This window comes from Cydia fagiglandana, chromosome 4, assembly GCF_963556715.1.
Source record: "Cydia fagiglandana chromosome 4, ilCydFagi1.1, whole genome shotgun sequence".
NCBI lineage: Eukaryota > Metazoa > Arthropoda > Insecta > Lepidoptera > Tortricidae > Cydia > Cydia fagiglandana.
This window is the reverse complement of record NC_085935.1, coordinates 14,227,177-14,251,395: the sequence shown is the minus strand read 5'-3', so window position 1 is coordinate 14,251,395 and position 24,219 is coordinate 14,227,177. Positions and strand designations below refer to the sequence as shown.

The 24,219-nt window shown below is 37.1% G+C and overlaps 1 protein-coding gene across 1 annotated transcript; it reads left to right on the top strand.

Moving 5' to 3' along the window:
- Nucleotides 1-289: 289 nt before the first annotated feature.
- Nucleotides 290-23,980, top strand: LOC134663786 (endothelial zinc finger protein induced by tumor necrosis factor alpha-like). Its single transcript, XM_063520275.1, has 6 exons — nt 290-501; nt 5,398-5,618; nt 5,989-6,132; nt 10,685-10,983; nt 15,886-16,036; nt 20,620-23,980. Exons 2-6 carry the CDS (start codon nt 5,399-5,401, stop codon nt 20,874-20,876), a joined length of 1,071 nt encoding a protein of 356 aa, XP_063376345.1. The 5' UTR covers nt 290-501; nt 5,398; the 3' UTR covers nt 20,877-23,980.
- The last annotated feature ends 239 nt before the right edge of the window (nt 23,981-24,219 follow it).

The window sequence follows — 24,219 nt, the reverse complement described above, 5'->3', positions numbered from 1 at the left end:
AAGCAGCAACCGCTTATTTGAGGGCATTAATGTATAAAAGCAATTTTTCAGGGTTTCTCTTTGCCGTCGGCGTACTATCTATGTGCAACCGACAATTAGCTGGTACTCGATGCGAGCGCGACGCGAGCCACCTGTCAAGTGGCCGTTTCATCAAATCATTTCTTAAATGCGCAGCCTCCCCGACCTGCTCGTTTTTTGTTAGCAGAGTTTTGAAAAAATGAACGTTATAGTGGTACTGTAGTCGGGTAGGTCGGGGCGCGAGAGCCTCCACTCAGTCAGGTGCCGAGCGCCGAACGCACCGCACCTCTAGCGCATGCCAGCGTCGCAGCCTGCGCGCTCGCGATCTCGACACCCCTACGTAACACAACCTCTAGTTATGATTAAATCTAGAATTAATTGGTGGATTTGAAATCAATTCTAAGTACATTGACGTCAACGTTACAGTGGAAGCAGCAGTGAGTGCGATAGGAAAACCATTTTGCAGTTTCCCGCCCAAACGAGGTAAGCCCGCCCGCCCATTTTAAGTTAATCTTTAATAATCAAAGATAATTTGATTTTTAACGAACAAATCACTGTTTTAAACAATTATGTATTAGGTGTTTATAACAGTTTTATAGTAAATAATATGTATTATAAACAACATTGAACAATTTTTCTATGAATTGATTAGCAATAATCGATCTTCGAATTTATCTAATTGTAAGACTCTTAAATTACCTCTTCTAATTAACACCCTATAACAAGGTCAATAAATGAACGATACACGTACATTTGTTAAAATCACCAGATTTTACCTGCGGCAATTCAAGCACTGACTGAAACTTTAGTTCAGGAGATACGACGACGCAGACAAACACACAAACAACCAAAAGTTCATAATACCGCCCATGGTGCTTAGTCAGCCGCTAGAATATTGTCGTTTGAGTATTTATACAGACGTTTCAATAACAAAGACATTAAAATGTGAATCGATATCTGATATAGTAGAGTAGATAGGCCTTCTAATTGTCCTCGTGTTTGTGATGCCATTAATACGAGCCTCGTATAATAAAGTGCGAAATTAAATCAAATAGCCGATCCATCATTTATATTAGGTATTTTTTTATTACCTTCTTAAGACAATTCTTAATAACAATAAAAAAACACAATAAAAACAAATAATGATTAATAATTAAAAGAATACGATAGATCGACAGGGTGGGTTTCATTTAGGAAAAGTGCCGGCCTACATAATTATTAGAATATTTAATAAAATTGGTACCGTAATTATAAAATAAAATTAGGAGTAGGTAACTATTATCATAATAAATTAATACAGTATTAATATATATTCCTTTCGGATCCGGAGTAGCATTCAAATCTGATTTTCTCAAAGAACAGCAAACATCACGCTATAAGTTAAGTACCTACCCCTTTTTTCTGATTTCAAAATCAAAATTTTTATAACAACTATAAGCGGCTTAAGATAAGAAAAATTAATGTTTATAATTATAGCCTAATTTCTAGTGGTGACTTATGTCGCCTTAAACCGGCCTTGACGTATTTTTGGGTTGAACAAAAATTAGGAACATTTGATTTAGGTACCAATGCTCAATGTTTACTTTTGGCACGGAAGAAAGAATGAGCACGCCGCTCTTTGTTTTGTGACTTTTGGGGACAAAAAGACAAAGTAGTAATTATGACCCAGTTGTCATTCCGAGTCTTACACTATTGCAAAGATTTCTCTCAACATTTCGTCTCTAAAATTCGGCCAGTTACCTATATAGTTTGGTCACATCTCATAATCTCATTTCACATCTGAGGGATGTTAGAAATACAATAATAGATATTTGTTTAACAAGGAGCCAAAGTTGTTGTTTAACTTTTCGTGCTAATATTGATACCCGAGCAAACAAAATATGCCAAAATATAACCACGAGCGTAGCGAGTGGTTCGAAAAATGGAATCGTGAGCGCTGCGAAGCTTTCAAGGCACGAGGGTTAAACAAATTTTGCCACCGATTGAAACAAGGAAAATACTAACTAAATATAAAATATCAAACAAAATCAAAACAAATCTATTCAAAATGAATGTCATTAGGTAAATATTTATCATTAAAAATCATCATTTAAAAGTCAATTCTACCACGAATCAAAAGACAACTACTCAAAATTTGCATTTGATTACTTTGCCTCACATGTGAATAAAATGCAACTTTCTTATCGGTTTTTGAACAATCTAGAGAGCTTTTACCAGCTGGTGTGTTGAAAATTATATTATGCACGATATTAAGTACGTAAATTAAGGATACATATTAAAGTCCTAACATAGCCAGAGCAAGTTGGTCCCTCAATAAATCCTGTCTGCACAAGTATCATGTCATGAAATAACTGGCTGGTAAAAGCTGCTTAAATGTTGATTGAAAAGTCATAAGTGATAGCGAAGGTAATTTTACGAGTACCATATTATTTATTCAGGCCTACATTCCGCCAGTAGTATAAGTTATACCTACGCTGCAAATTACACTGAAGTGGGTAATTCTAGCGCTTTCCAACCAGGTTGTGACAATTCAAAGCACAGCAATCTTTAGAACGTATTGAAATCGATAATACAGCAATTATATGTTAGATTAGTATCTACAACTAATTATAACAATACTAGGATAGGCTTTAACTACGAGCGCTCTTCACATTTAATGAGCACATGAATACGCCATCGTATTTGTTCTATACTCTACTGAAAATTATTTTTTAATACAGTTGCTCAAAAAGTGCTACTTTACGTAGCTGTTTAGCGTGCGGAAAGTTGGTTATCTCGAACTAGTGCTTTTTACTTTTCCAATTTTTTTAAATTTATACTTGTTCCAATTCACGACTACTTATTGATGAGTGTTAATATTAGTTTCCTTTAAACGTCGTAATCAGCATAAAAACCTACCGTTAATGTAAGAATACGAAAAATATTACATATTTCATATTTAATTACTTACCTCTTCATCATTATAACACGTTTATTTTTTAATATTCAATATTGAAAATTCCGTTCTTAATAAGTTGACTGAATGGAACGGAATAGCTGCCAAACGCCCATAGATATAATATACTTAAAGACGACGTCTAACCGAGCTGTCACTGTTACCACTTTTGTTTAGTGTACGATTAACAATGTTTTTCTTATTTTTTCGCAACTGTATTAAAAAACGTCGTTCGATACACGTGCGGAAATGTCATTCTTCACTCGTCCCGAGTCTTGCCACTCGCCTGCGGCTCGTGGCAAGATATCTCGCTACTCGTGAAGTAATGACATACCTTCCGCACTAGCATCGAAATGTACTATTTTAATACAGTTGCTCAAAAAGTGCTACTTTACGTAGCTGTTTAGCGTGCGGAAAGTTGGTTATCTCGAACTAGTGCTTTTTACTTTTCCAATTTTTTTAAATTTATACTTGTTCCAATTCACGACTACTTATTGATGAGTGTTAATATTACTTTCCTTTAAACGTCGTAATCAGCATAAAAACCTACCGTTAATGTAAGAATACGAAAAATATTACATATTTCATATTTAATTACTTACCTCTTCATGATTATAACACGTTTATTTTTTAATATTCAATATTGAAAATTCCGTTCTTAATAAGTTGACTGGAATGGAACGGAATAGCTGCCAAACGCCCATAGATATAATACACTTAAAGACGACGTCTAACCGAGCTGTCACTGTTACCACTTTTGTTTAGTGTACGATTAACAATGTTTTTCTTATTTTTTCGCAACTGTATTAAAAGACGTCGTTCGATACACGTGCGGAAATGTCATTCTTCACTCGTCCCGAGTCTTGCCACTCGCCTGCGGCTCGTGGCAAGATATCTCGGTACTCGTGAAGTAATGACATACCTTCCGCACTAGCATCGAAATGTACTATTAACATGCACTTTAACACTGTTACAATAAAGTCTTGTGAAAACCTAGCTCGATTCGATATATCTCACTGTATTGTCTTTGCATATCGATTTTAGTGGCTAATTATACATATAGGTAGGTACATTTCAATCATGATTAAAAATAATAATATTTTCAGCTCATGGCCTTTCTTAATAGAACTCGCAACGAGTTTTAATATCTAAGTTTTCGCATTCGAGGTGTTCTCGAATGCTATATAGCGCTGATTGATTTTCTTAACACTTGTGCGAGTTCCCACTGGGCACTCTGCGGTAAAAAATATGACAGCAGTCGACGGCAAATAATTACCTCTCCTTATAGACACAAGAAATTGCGACACACAACCCCCTCATAAGTTCACTCGTTACTCAATTAGCTGTAATAGGTAGCTCGAATCAATTGCCCTATTTGTAGGACAAGAAATGAAATTACACAATTTGCTTCATAAATAAGATCGTTATCGGGACCCTCACTATAAGGTGCACATTCGCTGGAACGATTAATATAGAGTCTAATAACTAATCTAACGTATCGTATAGCTTTGCATTTATACCGTCATTACAGTAATTAGATAGTTTCGGCAAATCATTCCTGAAACTCATTACTTTTGATTTGCTTTGACATTTTGATGTGAACGTATGATATATTTTTGTTAATTTGTAATGGGAATGCGAGTAGGTATAGTAGCCGTAAATTGATGTTTACGTAAGAACTTTCATCGGTCAAATGGGTGGTGGAGGTGCGTTAGTTTAATGAAGATTGTTTTTGCTGAAGTGTGCATTATTAATGCGCGTACGCAGAGGGCGCCGTGTCGCTCCATTATTCTGATTCTACATTTACTTGATTGAGCTTTTAATGCGATTCGCTGTCAACACAAGCGAATGGATTAATCAGGGCGAGCGGTGTCGACAAATAGATGGCCGGCGTAATGACGCCGGTCACGTGAAAACTACGATGATATCGCCACTTTAGAATCGTTCACTAATGCCTGTGAAATCTTGATAAATGTGTTTTGCCACTATGCACGTTATGCTGTCAACGAAAGAGAATACACCAATTAAGTATATTCATCAACCTAAGGATATCTTTTACTTTTTAGTCAATTACTTAATTAGAATAATTAGGTACTAATGAAGAGGTTTGTTAGGGAGTAATGCCAATCGGTGTATGGTAAATATAGGGTATGTTTCACTTATTCACGTAGAAATAATTATTGACCTCTAAAATTAGGTACTTAAGAATGAAATAAAACTATTGAAATGGATTATATCGCATATATTGAATTCATTCTACATCCCGACGTTTTGAGCCCTTTACAGCGTTCGTGGTCAATGGGTGTCATGGCGGTTCAATAGTTTTATTTGATGAGTAGCTATCGCGGTAACCGAAGATAATATTACTTAAGAATGATTTTCGGCACAGAGTTTGATGGACCTATTTGGGCGTTGCTATCTTCATTCTGGTTATTTTGTTCCAGGATGTCCAGGCACGTACTTCTCTCGCGTCTGGCGGAGCAGTTCCAGCTATCATCTCCCCCGCCCGCGCACCGCTACCCCTCCCCTGAACGCAGTGTGTCTCCCCAGTCGCCGTCCTCCCCGCAGTCGCCGCCGCAGTCGCCGACTCTACCCCATAACTTGCTGCAGCTCGGAGACATCGAGATAGCAGGCAGAGCTCTGAAGCAGTATGCTAGAGCCACGGGTAAGTGCCGTTTTACTCGACTCGAACTTATTATGTGGATCCATGTTAGGTTCGGCTGTTGCTGGTAGCCCACAAATATAGTTACTAGTCACTGACATATATGAGAGATATGAGACAGATAGCCCATTAGGGCTGATTTAGACGGCGCGCGAGCTCGCATGCGATTTTACTTACATTGCGGACTGTCGATTACGTCCAATTCATTCGACCAATCAAAACCCGCAATGGTATAAAACTCGCATGCGAGTTCTCGCATCGTCTAAATCAGCCCTTACGGGCCGAACAATGAGAAACGGCTCTAAACTTCACATATTTTATGAATACATCTAATTAAATAGATTAATAAACCTTTGTTTACTATTGTACACAGAACTAGGAGCATTGATGTACTGTAGCGGCCTCGGAGCCCTATACGGCGCAGGAGGAGGTGTCTGGCCACTGCTGCTGCCCCGCCACTCTCCGCAGTACGCCCGAACTCCTATCGAACTTGCCAGACACACGCCACCTAGAGAAGGCATGTATTAAAAATAACTAAACCGTGCTCTACTTATGAATACCATCCGCATTAAAGTTGACTCACGCTAGACCAGGCAGGGGCCGGATCGGAGCTTCGTTTTCCATGGAAAGCACCACGTGATCACCGATCAGCCATCATAGATAATGACATATCGGACGCCTCGGCCCGGGCATGGCCCGGTCCAGCGTGAGTCGTCCTTTAGGCGGAGATATTTCCCTTCCCATTTGGCACGTTCAACTTTAAATAATAGTTACTAATACATGGATACCATAACTTTTATTTTTGGAGAGGTGTTCTACTAGGTATATTTACTGACTACATGTAATGGTTGATGTAAAGAACCTACAGATATCTACAGAGGTATTTGCATATTTTATATTTTCCAAGAATCTGCCACGTAACCTAAATCCTTAAAAGCAGTCGAAAACCTGTAGCGACATACGCATGCCACTTTGGCCTCCTTACAAGGCTTCCTCTTTCGGTACATGCCTCATTAGAATAGCTATCGGTGTAAGTAAGGTGCTGATTAATAACTCGTACGATACGACGTTGTTTTAAAGTCGTTTACCTCCTCGGCGAAAACCGAGTTTTCCACACCGAGGTCTGATTACTTATTCTAATTGTCGCGTTTGAGTACCTACCTATTGCTGCCAGTTAAGATTCAGCAGTAAAGATAGTGAAAACCTACATTGCTAACACTCATAGTTAGCTATTTAACATGCGCAGTGAATTTACTTCAAACAGGGGCCAAATTCGACATGTGCAACTGTCAGATTTCGCATCCACGTCAAATCAACAGTTGATTTTATTGCATACCTACTGAGTGTTGATTCCATCAACGGTGGATAATATCATTTGGTACAACCAAAACTCAACTCTAAACTAAGGGTGGTTCGGTTTGGTTTGCTTGTCACCCTAACTGTGGATTGTTAATGTAAAATTTTGACATTGTACGTATTCGAGAACTTATGATTTTTCCCTCATCAACGGGAGATCAACACGATACGTCAAACGTCGCTTGTCGAATAGGGGTCTGGGTTAGAATGGACCTATGTAGACACCTACATTAATCGTAGTGATACACTACCATTAATAGAGTCTGTGCGGAAAGAGAAGAGTCGATTGTCGAGAGTTGATATTGTATGGGGCCCAATATATTCCACGACTCTTTTCTTTCCGCAAAGACTCTACAAGACATTTATCAGGATTAATTACGAATCGCGAATATTTGTGAAACATATACTTAAGTACATTTTAACTTATTGGATCGCCAGTCTCGTTCGGTAATATTTAAATTGAAATCAGATGTAAAGTATAACCTTTAAAAATATTTGATTGCTCAGGTGCATCATGTTTTCAGACAAAATTAATATTTAAGCAACTTTAATTTCACCTCTAGATGTATCTTTAACCATGATTGTCAATACGTACAATAAATATTTCTCGTATGCCTTTTAAATAGTATGTTTTATACTGTAGATAGGTAGACATACCTACCTAAGACCTAGTTACGATTTTTATCGATCGAAATAGTTGCTAGAGATGGTGAAAAACTATATTATAAGACCCAGCGCGCACAACTTATTTGCAAAAATCGCGAAACGTCTGGTTGATGTAACTGGTGTCCGAAGAGCTCGCACAATGTATCAGCAGCTTGGCATTGGCGTAGCTAGGAGGGGGGGGGGGGGCGGCGGGGGCGGTATGAAAGCGATGGAGTAAATCCTGAGCTATCCTAAATTACAATTACTCTTTTTAAATATCTAGACACGCGGCAGCGTGTCAAGCCAAGTTCAAGCAAAGGAACTGGCTAGCCAGCGCCAAGTGTAATATTACACGAACCACTTGGTGCCACTTTTGACCCTTCTATAACTCAAAACATCTTTAACGTAAACACATAAAACTACGTGTGTTTAATTATATCCATAAGGACATCTAGAAGCCCAAATTTCATGAAGCTAGCTCAAACGGTTATAAAGATATGAAGGTCAAAAAGTCGTAAATTTTAAGACTGACTGACATACCTATAGTACCTAAACCTAACCTACTTCCAGTTGACCTAGAAGGATGAAATTTGGAATCCAGCTCAGTTATTGTGTGAAAGCGTAGGAAAAAATCTAAAAATTAAAAAAAGTTATAAAATAGGGGGGGTCCCCATACAAAAAAACCATTTTTTATTGTGACTGACATATAAGTACCTAAACCTAACCTACTTCCAGATGACCTAGAAGGATGAAATTTGGAATCCAGCTCAGTTACTGTGTGAAAGCGTAGGAAAAAATCTAAAAATAAAAAAAAGTTATAAAATAGGGGGGGTCCCCATACAAAAAAAACATTTTTTATTGTGACTGACATATAAGTACCTAAACCTAACCTACTTCCAGATGACCTAGAAGGATGAAATTTGGAATCCAGCTCGGTTATTGTGTGTAAGCGTAGGAAAAAATCTAAAAACAAAAAAAAGTTAATAAATAGGGGGGGTCCCCATACAAATTTCTTTTTTATTGTGACTGACCTGTACCTAAACCTAACCTACTTCCAGATGACCTAGAAGGATGAAATTTGGAATCCAGCTCGGTAATTGTGTGTAAGCGTAGGAAAAATATCTAAAAATAAAAAAAGTTAAAAAATAGGGGGGGTCCCCATACAAAAAACCTGTAACGCTTTAAGATCTCGCATTTTTTTTAAATAACAGCAATTGTTATAGGTATCCAATAAAGCAAAGAAATAGAGTTTAATACTTGTTTATAATGTTATTTTGTTCCTATAAATACATATTGGGATTTTGCATAGAACTTGGCACTCATTTAGATCTCCATTCTTTTTGCGGCGAACCCCACAGCCAAGCATAATTTTTGTATTGAACTTGGCTCTCCTTTTTTACATTTATGTTTTTGATGGGATATTTTTCTCAAAAATGGACTGCAAAGTCGCCTTTGCCATCTAAAAAATCGGTCGCAAAGCGCGTAGTTTATTGTTAGTCAAAAATTAAAAAGTTAATCACATTGCAGTCTCGATTTTGGGACTGCAATGTTGCATACAAATTCCATTATTTGTCGAGTTCCAAACTTTTTAAAAGTTGATATGACCATATCAAATGAAGGCACAGGCCCATTAAAAAGCCAAACAGATGATTAGTACCGCGACTATTTAGATGTCTCAAATATACTGCGTCAAGCAGATCTTGTCAGTAGAAAAAGGCGGCAAATTTGAAAAATGTAGGCGCGAAAGGATATCGTCCCATAGAAAATTTGAATTTCGCGCCTTTTTCTACTGACAAGATTTGCTTGACCATCTATAGGTTGGCGTATATTTGGCAGAAAAATACACTTCTATTTTTTTACTAAAAAAATAAAAAGGCGGCAATGGCTTTTTTCTGTCAAAATATACATGCAAGAACGTTGCTTTTGTAAAATATTTCTATGATATTTATATTTCTTGCACCATTTTTGAGAAAAGCACTATATATGACTCGGCTGGAAGGCTACTTGCTGGCTTCGGATTCAATTAAACGGACTCCCAAGGTCGTCCGTTTAAAACGAATCCTCAGTAATCCTGCAAGTAGCTACTTCCGAGCCTCGACAATAATGTACTATTACAATTTTGATTGAATTTTGGGGTGACGCCCTCAATTTCCGCACCGGGTGCCACCCATGCTAGGTACGCCACTGATCCTTGGTACAATGCCTGAAGGTAGGGTTGCCAGATCGAAAGGCGCTATTATCGGGAAACAATATCAATTTTTCGGGATTTTTGGACTTAAGTCGGGAAAAAAAATACATTCAAATTAAAGTAAATGTATTAAAAACAACGATATTTTACATTATTGGCACTACGTCAGCTTGCTCGCTCGACGACAGTTCGGAATTTGAAATTATTGTTTTATAACGTGAAGCTGTTTTTCGGGACAGTTTACACTTTGTCGGGAATCGGGAACACATGCTAAAAATCGGGAGAATCCCGCCGAATCCCGACCATCTGGCAACCCTACCTGAAGGGCCTATTTTAGATTTAAGCTACTTATAAACTTATATCAATTATAGTTATTAATTTAGTTTAGTAGTATCACTGTATATATCTTTTAGGCACTTAAATAAATGTTATTTGTTATTATGGAAATAATAATAGGTATGTTAATTATAAATAAATTGGAATATTGCACTTGCGGTAAATAATTAATTTGCAGGATATTTAAAGGACAAGCGCCATATAAGAAGTAAAAGAGCTTCTACTTGACTACGCGTACTAAAAAAGTTCTCAAAGTAACACCGGTTTACCAGTAGGTACCCAAGCAGCCCATACAGATAGGTACCAGTGCATTAACTTCCATAGAATCCAGATTTTTCCCTATCTCATGGTCAGTTTAATATTTGTAGTAAAGTTATTTTCTCTAAAAATTAGCTATTTGTTTGTAATGAATATCATTTACATTGACGTAAGTAGTTCTCAAACATTAAACAGCTGTAGAGATTTTAGAAGTCTTTCAGACGTTCTCTGTGACCTGCGCCTAAAGCGTGAAGAACGGTTGCGTGACCGACAAGTTTGTTTGCAGACGACGAGGAGCTGCCTCTGAACCTGTCGACGAAGAACCGTCAGATCTGGTCGCCGGGCAGCGCGTGCGAGCGCGAGCGCGGGCCCGGCTCCCCGTGCTGGGAGCCGCGCGACGACGCGCCGCTCGAGCTGGTCAAGCGCGGCCACGCCAGCCCCGACGCCGACCGTCCCGCCACCCCCGACCCCTGCCGGTGTCCCTCCACCCCGCAATACCAACCTTACTCTGCCCTTCAAACGCCCGCGGCTGATCTCAATTTCTCACTCATCAAGAGCGAAAATAGAAGCGAAAAGTCATTCCAAGTAAGTCGGCCGATTATTTGTGGTTTTATCGTGGAGTAAATTAAATAAGAATCTTTGTACCTATGTATAAGTACTAGTGTATAAGAATATATTTGCCTTGTGTGTGCTCAAGATTGCACACACATACTTATACTTGCTCTAGCGTACGAAAAAAGACGAAAATAATCTACAGCTTTGAAATCAGCGAAGCGACATCCTGTGAGTCCAGAATAACCAGTGGAATAACTGTCCAGTTTCCGTTCGAAATGTTTTTAAATAGCAAACCAGTAGCCCGTTTGAGTCTCTTTAACAAATCAAATAGAAAAAACTGCCCTTGTCTTAATAAGTAGTCGCGCTTCGAAACGAGTCGCGCGGCGCGGCCTCTCGCTCGTCTTCTCGCCATTTTTGTACCTTTCGTTTTTTCTACACCGCCATTATAAAAATCCGCATCGGTTTTAATCAAAATTCCAACTTTTAATATCACAGCGCGGCTCTGTTTATAATTGGAGAAATAATTACCTTGTGTCATACGGCGATAAAAATGTTGCAGCGCCACTCAGTGTTTTCCACACTTTATCATTAAATTAAGTGGTAGCATTGAAGCGACAGTGAGTAGGTACTTATGCTATGCTTCAGGCGGAATAATGCGGTATTAAAAACTTCCAAACAGCTTGAGTGGTAAATAGTATCACTTTAATTATACCTAGTTTAAACAATCGTTATTATAAAGTAAAACGATATTAGGGCTATTGCCCACAGGAGAGAAAAATGTACAGTTCACGCGAACACACTAGTTTTCTCTCCTGTGGGCAATAGTTACAGTCCGTGAGATCTTAGAAGAACCTTCGGGTCTCGACTATAATCGGACGTAATCGTGTAATAGAAAATGACAGTTTCAATTACTTTGGTTGACGAATTAGTGGCAGTCCAACACCCAAAGAGTGCAGTCGTTTTTCTCGTCTTGAACTATATAGAGCAGTTAATACCACCATAATATATTCGTTATTATTTCATTAGATATTTTTTAAATTGATTTTAATGGAGACACGTTTCAAAAAGGGTATATCTGTAAATAGTCAATCGCGGGAAATTGTATATAATGTTTATAAATATTTTGTGAAGGAAGCGGCAACTTTTAAGAAGAGCGATAATTGTAAATATTTTAATAAACTTCAAGACTTTATTGGGCTATTCTTTCTGTCACTGCTCTCCAGGCCGTTCGATCTTCAGCCATTTGAATAGTTGCCTGGAGTGAAGTCCTGGTAACGTCTTGGACCACATCTGTCCATCTTCTGGGTGCACGCCCTCTACTCATTCGTCCATCGACACTCCCAGTAATAATACGTCTTTTAATGCGTGTGCGTGCCACGTCTGATTGTATGATCGAAGAAAATCCAATACGCGATAGGTATTCTCAGCTCTATATAATTTCTTCCAGAAGTGATACATGGTGAGATGACATTCTGTTTTCAAATTTACCTCCGGTCGAAATTCAAATTCTGATTCCATTTTATTTAAATTATGACAATAAGTCTAATCGCAATATGTTATCTAGCGAAATTTAATTTAAGAGCCTTTAGATTAGGGTTTATTTTATGTTGATGCTAATTGACCACTTAACTTTTTACGATAACTTCAAAAAGTTTTATCAGCTATTAAAAAAGCAGAACAGCAGTATCACCTTCGTACGTTACCGCCGATAACCGAAGACTTTTTCTAAATTACGAAGGTTCTTCTAAGATCTCACGCACTGTAACAGCTTGTGGGCATGTAAGTAACGATTTTATCATAGTTCTCTAAATAAAAGGAGGACCTTTTCACGCGGATAAGGGTTAAATAAGAAAATTAACCTTTATAGCCCTTAACTCTTGTGTATGTCTACAGGAAAGACGTAACACAGTTTTCTGTTTGACCCATTACGAAGGAAAATTCGTTATCCCATAAAGTTCACACTCTGTATAAGATGCATTGCAGAGTTTTTAAATTTTAGACTAAGTACAGTCACTGTAAGGACATTAGGTACCAAACATTGGACCGCATAAGATCGCGGGCGGCGCGCGGCGGCCAGCGCGGCGCGTCCGGGCCGGCGTGAGGCGCGTGGCGCTCGCGTGCCTCTCATTACGATCTAGCTAAGTGCTTAATCAAATACGATACGAGCCGTTTATTACGATCTGATACATTCATAACTAATTTGCTTAGTTCGTAAACTCGCGACAAAGGTTTTTAAGTAATTTAAGTAACTTTGTGCTAGTGACGCATTATTTATGTTAGAGTTGATGCACGTCAGATAAATAAATAAATTATAAATATTATAGGGACATTAAGTACACGAATTGTCTAAGTCCCATGGTATATCTTAAGCTTACCATACTTAAGATTCGAACCCAGGACCTTCGGCTTCATAGGCAGGGTCACTACCCACTAGGCAAGACCGGTCGTCGGATATTTTTATAATGGTACTAGCGTATATAGCGACCTGCCGCGGCTTCGCACGGGACTAAACCTTCCTCAAGAATCGGTGAAAACCGCGTGAAAATTCGTATTTAATGCAAACGTACAAATAGACAGACGCGTCGGGTGACTTTGTTTTATAAGGTGTATGTTGTATGTACTTCTAGATTCATACTTTATATTATGAAAGGAAAAAGAGTTGTTTTTTCTCATAGTTAATTATCAAATATTATTATTTTAGTCAGTTATCAAATCAAAATTTTAGATTGAATAAAAATATAGGTAGGTACTTAATTATTTTGCTTAATTTTCCACCTATAAAGCTTACGAAGAATCTTATTGCCTTTGTAACCATATGTGGACAGTCATCCCCTAGCACCTGTGTTGTTTATAAGAGAGTGCATCGACTGTATAAAAAGGCGGCCAAAAAAGTATCAGTTTTTGTGCGCGCGAGTGCAGGCAGCTGCCCGGCCAACTGTCACCGAGCGCCGCGGATTGCACGGGCGCACTTAACGGCTAACCGCCTGATTATGGCCGCTACTCGATCCTCATTACACCTTTAATCGTTCCTGCAATGAGACTAAATACGATTAATTTTTGTAGCTTCCTCAGATTCTTGTTAAAGTTTCGCGGTTAGTACGAGTAGGTATAACGTCGAGATTATAAGATTACGAAGAATCGGAAATATTGAAAACGTGAGAGCGCTGATTAATATTTAAGGTTAATAGGTTGCATGAATAAGTAAAAAGGTACAGGCATGGCTAAGGAAGAAGACACAACTCAGTTAAAAAATCTTTTGAAACTCACGAAATACGATACCTACACTAAGGTACAAGATACATTTACTAAATAAACTGAAACATTACGTGGCCCGGATTTATTTCACAAAAACGAGGTTTGAATACACAACAGTCAGGTGACGAAATTATTCAGTGGCATACCAGAAACATCTGTTTAAATAAATCTAAAGAAAACCTATTGTCTAATCCAGAACCAACAATCCAGTAGCAACACTGGCAAGAATTTGTTTGCCGAGAATTCATATTCTATTTGAGTCCAACTCGAGTTGAGAGATGGCGCAATAGGTTCTTAGTAATATTTTTATACAAAACACCAACAAGACAGATATAACTTATACCTGTTTACTTACAATTACGAGTACCTAAGATATTTATTATTCCAAAATCGTAACCAAAGTGTATTGAAAAATTATTTATATACCTACTTAAGGTAAGAACCGCGTAGATATATATATGTACATACTTCTAGAATCTAAACGATCAATATCTAATCGCTATTAGGTATCACCTAATCGGTACTTAGGAAAAGCTCTAGGTAAGAATTATGTAGGTAGGTATAGGAACTCCAGTCTTACTGAATTAATGATCGCGAAGAAACCTCAGTTAAAACACGTGCTGTATTTCAAATTCAACGTCGAGTTTACTTACTGCGTGTAAAATACGAGTAATAACCCGTTGATAGAAACTAATTACTGGGCAGGGAAAAAATATTTTTTAGCTACCACGGGTAGAAGGAAATCAAAGAAAGGGGGGAGGCCTGTAATTAGTTTATTGCGGGCTGTCACCGCGGAAGGTGATGGACACCGTCGGCCGCGAGGCTGCTCGTCTAATTAATAATTAACGCATCATTTCTATCAGAACACACATTTTCTTTGTTTTGCATAAATGTTACTTTTTAACCGACTTCAATTTCATAGAAGGAGGAGGTTCTGTATTCGGTTGTGGCTATGTTATTTTTTATTTTTTATATTCAATAATATTGTACTTACTTACGTACTTACTTACTCCTCTGGCGCAGCGACCCAAAGTGTGTCTTGGCCAACACGACTGTTCGCCAATAATATTGTAATCAAGATAATTAAACTATATTGAATCCATGAATCGCTCATCAACTTTGTTCGCTTGATGTTACGTTCAGATAATATAGTATCTACTTGCCTACTAACCTTTGTGAATGTAGAATTGTCTATTTCATGCTGGATGGAAACTTTTTGGGTCATGGTGTTTTAACAATTACGCTTAGCGTAAGATAATCCAATACCATGTGCAATGTACGATAATGTACTAAATAGATATAAAGCTCCTTTGAAAAGACTGAATGGTTCCCTTCCGTGTAAAAATAACGTTAAAATCAACTAAGTACAGATGTAGTGCATATAAAATAATTGTTTTCCATCGTACTTTCTCATCGTCATGCTACTTCAGTCGACGTCAGTATTTTTTGTATCGAGACTAACTGAAATAGCAAGACTGTTTCGTACGTTTTCGTGAAAATACGATGAAAAATAATTGCATAATTATAGCTGGTCAACCAAATCTTGTCAGTAAAAAAAGGCGCGAAATTCAAATTTTCTATGGGACGATATCCATTCGCGCCTACATTTTTCAAATTTGCCGCCTTTTTCTACTGACAAGATCTGCTTGACCAAGTATATCTTGTATTTTGTCGCAGTGCAAGCAGTGCGGAAAATGCTTCAAGCGGTCGAGCACTTTGTCGACTCACCTCCTCATCCACTCGGACACACGGCCCTATCCCTGTCAGTACTGCGGGAAACGCTTCCATCAGAAGTCCGATATGAAGAAACACACATACATACATACAGGTCAGTAGAAAAATAATATGTACCAGTACAGAGGTGCGTCCGCGGCAATAATCGGAAATTTCGGTTCGGCTCCTCTATAACCTAGTACCTAGTAAGTTCCCTTGGATAGATACGTAAGTAAAATAAATTCAAATCGATTTTTATAGAAATAAGGCTTGAACTATAAAAATGACTCGCCTATTCCCTTTTTTTGCGTGTAATTTTTTAAATTATTCGTATGGCAAGTAAACTGCTACATTTTTCAACGTGGATGTACAAATCAATGAATTTAATGGTAGTCATTCTTTCCATAGATAGCTACTTACTAACATATTCAATAATAGCAAAAACACAGAGCAATTTCGTAGTTTGAAACAACTTGGCCAACTATTCAAATTATGACACTTCTACTTTTGTTCGACTTCAACTTTATAATCAAAGTATGAAACGATGAAAGCCGCAACTAACTGAAAATAGAAAATAGGTACAATTTTCACTTTAACTGGAACCGTAAATGGGAATCCCAGCAATGAAGGAATTTAGCCACTTAAGACGACAGTGAACGAAGCCCCGAAATCGCCTTTCTTTACAAACATAGTCCCCATTTTCCTCTCTGGATATTAACATTATTGAAAATATGTATTTTGACACAATTTGATGCCTAAGTACCACTGTTATGCCCCTGTCTCCTATAATTTTTAATTATTACTAGCGACCCAAACAATGTCCCCCGACGAATCTGTCTGTTTGTGTGTTTGTATGTTCGCGATAGACTCAAAAACTACTGAACGGATTTTCATGGCGTTTTCACCTATCAATAGAGTGATTATTGAGGAAGGTTTAGTGTATAATTTGTGAAGGTTTTGTATAACCCGTGCGAAGTCCGTGGCCGTGGGTCGCTAGTAATTATATAAACCTACTTAGTAAATGTTATTGTTATGAAATTAGATATATATATATATATGCTGTATAAAAATAAAATGTATTTGAAAAATATGGTATTACATGCTAACCAATTAGATACACCGCCTGGCTGTGACATTCGATAACAGGCATAACAGCCCACTTTAACTCGACTGTCACTACAACTTAGCCTGCCCTGTTATTTCCAACTCAAACTTTCCTAATAGATACTTAGGTCTTCTGATGATTTGAATAAACGATTGAATAAATCTTTTGAAAGATCTACAGGGTGATTCAGGAGACGTGAGCAGGACTAACACTGCGCATTTCATAAATTATAAGCAACTGTTTCGTATCAGTATTAGTGAGGTTAACGTTAATTTTCTAGTCGTGTTGAAAAAAAAAGGTAGTTAATTTATTTACCACATGCATGGTCACCCTAAAATTAGAATACTAAACTACCGATAATCTGTGTCAAATTGAATGTCAACACTGTCATCACGGTCTGGTTACTTTTGAAAACTCGTATCTCACTCGAGTTGACAGTTTATTTTCTTCGTAATCAAAATGCTGTCATTACGGTTAAAGAGGTTTTATGTTTATTAATTAGGTCTTGTAGGGTGACCATTGTTCTAGAGAATTAAATTTGCCCTCACCAAAAAGTAAAAAAATAGGAAAAAGTGTGGTCGTTTCACCTAAATACGACGGTGATCGATCAATTATAACTTACTGAGTATGCAGCATTATTCCTGCTCACGTCTCATGAATCACCCTGTATATACACATAACGATACGAGCTATTTAGTAACTATCGTAAAGATTATTACAAGGATATAAGTAATTTGTTAATTATTTAATTATTATGCATAATTTATAGGTAAAACGACAATTGCAAGAAGACCATTATTCAACCGTTTTCATTGCTTTTAACGAGCCGCTCGGGAACGAGATAATGACCGAAGTGCACCTCTTCCGAGACAAGTTCATTAAATCGAAGGTGTATAGCGATCCGCCGCGCCGTTAAGCCTTCTTCATTCATGCAGAATGCACTATAGTCACTGGGGCCACAAAATAAATGACGTAGGTATATACTGACGTGAGCAAGCGTTTTGATTTTATTGACTTCATTAAATGATAATCATTATGCATTATGCGGTAACATAATTATGCTTTAAATTTCAGGTGATGTGATGAGTCCGTGTTTAAATCGTAGTCATATTTACAATGATTTATTCAATCATACTTAATAGTACCTGCAAATTATTTCCAAATAATCAGCGTCCTCGGCACCATGCCAAAGGGGCCCTATTTCTTAGATATATTTTAATTTTATTTAGTATTCGTTTTTAGTTTTATTTTATAGATAGGTAAGTTTTATTTGTTTTTTTTAGGGTTAACCTAGAAACCCTTATAGTTTCGCCAGGTCTGTCTGTCCGAGGCTTTGCTCCGTGATCGTTAGTGCTAGAAAGCTGCAATTTGGCATGGATGCATAAATCATGCAGTGCGACAAAACGGTAAAATGCAAAAGTGAAAAAAAAATTTTTTTTCGTGTACCTACCATAGATTACTTTGTCCCGATAGTGTGGGGAATCGTTGGATATATGGGTCTTTAAAATGAATAAGGGTCTTCTAAAACCATTTTTTGATATAGGTAGTTAATATTTTCGGAAATATGCGCTCCGAAAGAAAAAAAATATGTCCCCCCTCCTCTAAGTTATTGCAAAAAATCTTCTTTTCTTAATAAAAAATACGTACTTAATGTACAAAGCGCAGTAAAGGTATTATGCTTACTAATAGCCCACGTTCGGCCTATTTTGACAGAATGGTAACTACGAAACCCTACACTGAGCATGGCCCGACATGCTGCTCTTGGCCGATTTTTTATAAGTTAGTTTATTTTTGTATGTACCTAACAAAAAATAAACTTTCCTTTCTAAATAACATTTTCTTAACATCCTTACCAGGATAAGTGAAAGAAAGGGAAGGCGGTATTTGTCCAGCAATGGAACACTAGGTTCTTATCAGGATCCAAATTAAAAACTGGATCGTATCATATACACGGCTCTTGTAAAATATGTATATGTAGGCAGGTATAGGTATGTAAGGCACAGTGGCTAGGTTAGTCGTTAAACGATCATTCATGTTGTTCATTTTTGAAAGTTCTTTACTCAGACTCATTTTATGTTCCAAATATGGGCTACTGTAAAAATACAATTCTACATTAATTAGCTAGGAATCGGTACCTACTCTCACAAAAACTACTAGGTGAACCTATATAAATCTTATACTGGTTCTGGCGGTTTATTTATAGCCAGCTCTTAGCGCTATCTACGTGCGCGACCGCAATCGAAGCTGCAGCGATCAAAGAGGAACGTTTTTTATAACGGACTGACAACTTCCAGTAAACTCAACAAGACGAATTACCTAAAAAATGTGACGGACATATTTGTCTTGGCCGGAGACGTCTCGTCACGTCGCTGCTCTGTTCCCAATGATTTACAACGGCCCTACATGGCTCTCGTCCTCCCGATAAATGCCTCATCATCAATATTCCAAAATGCGGCTCGGCCTGCAATTAGCCGCGCAGCCTTCACAGGCCTTCACGTGGCACTCCGCACTGCCCAGCCACCGGCAAAAACCTACCTTAAATCCTGTTCTATCTTTACAATACATTTTATTCATTATGTTAACATGTTCCGAGTTGTGGGTAGCATATAACATATCGCTACTCGTATTATACTGCTAATTTAAATTGACCAAGCTATTAACTTCATTTAACTACCTATAGTACACAATTTAAACCAAATGGTTACCAATAATTTCCTAGATAGTACTTACTTTTTTTAATGGAATTAGTCTACCTAGTCCTAACCAATACAAGCATCGATTCTTTAGTATTTTTTCCAGCTGACTTTCCGAACGAATACTAATAAATGTCAGTGTACCTTTAACGATTCTGCATACTAAATCAGTTTGAGAACTTCACTATAAATAATAAAGGAGGCTATGATTATGACAAGTAGTGGTTTGCTTATAGAAGCCTAATTACGAGGTGATGGCACGCTACCGTCAGTAGGCTCCACGCATGTTATAATTAAATACAAGTCGAAATCATTTCGAAACGCGTATTACGCACCTGTTTCTGATTTACTGTTTCCAATATGAAAATGGGACACTTAGTTTTAATTATTGTTTTATAGTGATTTTACTATAAAATGCCTTTATTAGGCACTTCCTAGTTTTTTTTTCAACACAAAAACCAACAACCCACGATTACCTACCTATACTCGTACTTTTTAAGCAGGTGCCTTTTTCTTACCTATGTCATTGGGATTTCCTTACTGTGTTTAACTCCGGTGAAGAAATTTTAGTGTTTTTGGCTTTATATGTATACTAAATATTTATTTATAAAGCTTCTACAGAGTCCGACAAAGACGACATTGAGCTTGTACCTGAAATTATAAATTATTATTACATTTCTATATGAATATACATAGGTAATTACCTAAATACTTTTAGTTGAGTATAATTAAAAATGAAACTTCTGGTTTAGTATATTTCCCATACTATGATGTAGCAGTGGGAGCTATTCCAGGAGCTAATATATTTTCTATCGAGTTTCGTATACATAGCGGTCGATGTACACTTGCGCATAACTAACTTACTAAAGATTAAATATTTATAGAGAACATTTGTTGCAGGCGAGAAACCCCACAAGTGCGTGGTGTGCTCGAAGGCGTTCAGCCAGAGCTCTAATTTGATCACGCACATGCGCAAGCACACCGGCTACAAGCCCTTCTCGTGCGGGTTGTGCGATAAAGCGTTCCAGCGCAAGGTGGACCTGCGTCGGCACCGCGACTCGCAGCACGCCGACGCCGACGCGCCGCCTGCGCCGCTACGCTACCGCTACTACGGCGACGAATCGCCCACACCTCTCGCGCCTATTGTCACCAACTGAACTTTGAACATTTTTAATGTGTTACCTATCACAACTAATCTATGATTTCTAAGTCAATCGCCGAAGTGGATCATTTTTATTACCTTAAGCACTGGATGGGGACGAGAAAACGACTAGCGATCGACTATATTATTGTGTAAAACATGCATATAAAAGAATTGCAAGTATTAGTTGTCGTGCACTCTGCCGGCAAGTATAGTTACATTTTCCTAAAAGAAAGTAACTCACTAGTGAAGTTAGGTACAACTTATCACCGCTAGTCGTTTCTCACTAGTCGTCGGCGGTGGGCAGCTGCTGATTTACATCGTTACCACCACAATACCACGAGTCGGTTGAATATGTCAACTAAGTAGGTTGTAGGTACCTACCTATTTTCTTTGTGTTTTTTTTAGTGACCAAAGAACACGGCATTGAACTCCTTAATCAAATTTATAATTTGAATCTTTAATTCGTTGAATAATCCAAATTATATGTAATTCATGCACTGGCACAGTACAAATATGTACCTTACTATCATTGTGTCCCTAGTTAAAAGATATGTGATTCTGTGAATCCGAGGCTGCTTATATTTATCAATTGATGTTACCCTAGGTATAGTGCCTAAATGAGTTAGTAATTTATTGCTGATAAATACTTATAATAACTGACGTATTTTGCACGTCCAATCATTGGAATATTTACGTTAAACAAACAAAAGCATTTATTAAACTAATGTACTTAACCGATCAGGTATTTTGTGATAAACAAGCAAATTACAGATCATTACATTGTAGGTAGCAATAGAGGCTGTACAAATGAATTGTCCGAAATCAATTAATCCGTCCTTTGTCAACGTGATAAGAGTATATGTACATACAAGTTAGTTAATTTTATGGGTGCATACATACCAGATACCTGTCAGAAACATGCAGGCAGACCATTAATTTAAGAATAGTCTATTAAAAACCAAAGTAAAGTGTCTTAGGTTTAGGTCAGTGTGAAACGCTTTATTTATTTAGAATAAGATGTCTGTAAGTATCTTTGCCTTATTACTTTACACTTGTGCTAATAATATTGTAATGTTTGACATACATTTTATAGAATTTAAGTTTTCGATAGTCTAAGTCAATCATGAATTATGCATTTAAATATGTAGTATAACATACAGTCAAAATAACTAAAGTTGTAATCAAGTATTGTTCGAATGTAGGTATACTCGTACAACGTATACCCAATTCATGTGATTGTATTTTTTGAATTAATATTATTATGACGAGCGGATTTTATGGCCAGGTCTATTATTAAGTACAAATTTAACAAAATTATACCACGTGTCTTATACTAAATAAGTAACCAGTTCAAAGTTCAATACTACAAAATATCCTGCCGTTTATTTCCTATGGCAACTAAACGTATATTATGTTCCTAACCGACCACTACGAATAAAATATGAACCGATCATTCAAAAATGCTATACATGTACTTATTGTTACCATTTTAATTTTATTTCGTTACCAATAGAACTTCGTAAAAATCATAGTTTGCAATTGCACTACATGAAAATTGCACATTTCGAATTAAAACTTAAATACTGAAATATAATGCATTTCTTAACCCTTAAAACCATTACTATAAATCATATCATACCATAAGGTAAGCATAGTGATACGTATGTACGAGATATCAGAACCATTTTTGTGCGTTTACCAATTTAATTTTCTGTTTATCTTTAACTTAGTTACATAAACCCGGTACATCACTTTGTAAGTCGGTTGGTGCTAGGTGATTTTAATTTTAATTTAAATATTTAAGACCGCTGAACCTTATGAATGTGAATAAGTGGTCGTTTGCACAGGCACGATTTATGTTGAGTCATGGGCCACTGATTTATTGATACGACCCTACAAAAGAAATGAAAACGGCAGCGCAGTGTTAAATGTGTACCTATAGGTATAGGTGTAACTAACGTCTGTAATATTAATATTATTTTAGAGCCTGTGTCCATATATAGTGCAAATTATATTGGTATAATTCGAAAAGTGATGATAGTTAAATATAATATCATAAATTATAATATACGTTATGCTAGGAATAACGAGCACCTGATGCAATGGTTTAAATATACGCTTCTTTGTTATTAGTTAATTCAAGCTTAAGTTAATTTACCTAGTAAGTATGTATAATTTTATAATAAATGAGTGTTCTCATTGCAAGTGTGGCGTCACGTTGAATCTGCACATTTGGTGAAGATAACGGCTAGAACACCAAAGAGTACCCGCTACGAAAACTCGTATAATACCAGTGTCAAGATTTATCTGTACTTGTGTAGGTACATTGCAATTAAATACATATATGCTGAAATAAAACATTTTGAACCTGAAATGTAACCTCTGATTTGTAAAAAGTCGTTGTAATAGAACATTAAGATACAAGTGCGAAAAGTAGGAAATACGCAATGAGTGTGGCGATAAATTAAAATACGACCGAAGGGAGTGTTTTAAATCGACACGAGTTGCGAATTACCTTTTCGCACGTGTACGTTTTACAATACATATATATGCACGTATGGTGCTAGTTGCCGCAGTATGCCGGTAAAGTAGTACCATATGTACTCCATAAATTCTTAACGTTTTTCTGGAACATTTATGTATACCAGAAAAATATTAAGAATATATCTACAATATTCCTTGTATTTTTAAATAGTGCGGTGACCGTTTTATTTCAATTTTGATATTTACACTTGCTTGGCATTGCTCGAGGATTCAACGCAAACAACCCTTTGACCAATCCCGAGTGCTATGATATTAATAGTAGGTAATTCGTGTACAGTCGCCATCAAATATATTGGAGCGGCCAAGGTCTCACAATATCTGAACACGCACTCTAACGCCTTTACAATAGAGACGTGTTCAGATATTTGTGAGCACCTTGGCCGCTCCGATATATCTGATGGCAACTGTACCTATAAATACGAGGTAATATTGCGTTGAGTTCATGAGTCGATGCGATACTTACAGTTGTTGTTACGAATACCTACTTACTTGCTACTTACACGCAATTTGGTTTTTTGTGTATCTTTTCAAAATATTTGTAATTTATTTAGGCCAGTTTAATATATGAATATTTACCAGAGATTGTATTTGATTTCATGGAAATTCCTACGCGTGTCACATACGTATGCAGATTTACACACGAATATCGAAAGTAAACTGTAATTAGTGTGGCAGGTTTTATCCCAAATACCTATACCTACCTACCTAATATTATAGAGTATAACTCAAAAACGGCTAGACCAATTGCATATATTCGCTATATTTTTCATTAAAAGTGTTTATGAAGCTTTTATTTTACGATTATTTTTTCA

What these genes read in the sequence shown, in the direction of transcription:
- LOC134663786 (XM_063520275.1), top strand. Translation starts at nt 5,399, where the DNA reads ATGTCCAGGCACGTACTTCTCTCGCGTCTGGCGGAGCAGTTCCAGCTA. An exon ending in GCAGTATGCTAGAGCCACGG is followed by an intron (nt 5,619 to 5,988) that starts GTAAGTGCCGTT and finishes TATTGTACACAG; the next exon opens with AACTAGGAGCATTGATGTAC. An exon ending in ACACACATACATACATACAG is followed by an intron (nt 16,037 to 20,619) that starts GTCAGTAGAAAA and finishes CATTTGTTGCAG; the next exon opens with GCGAGAAACCCCACAAGTGC.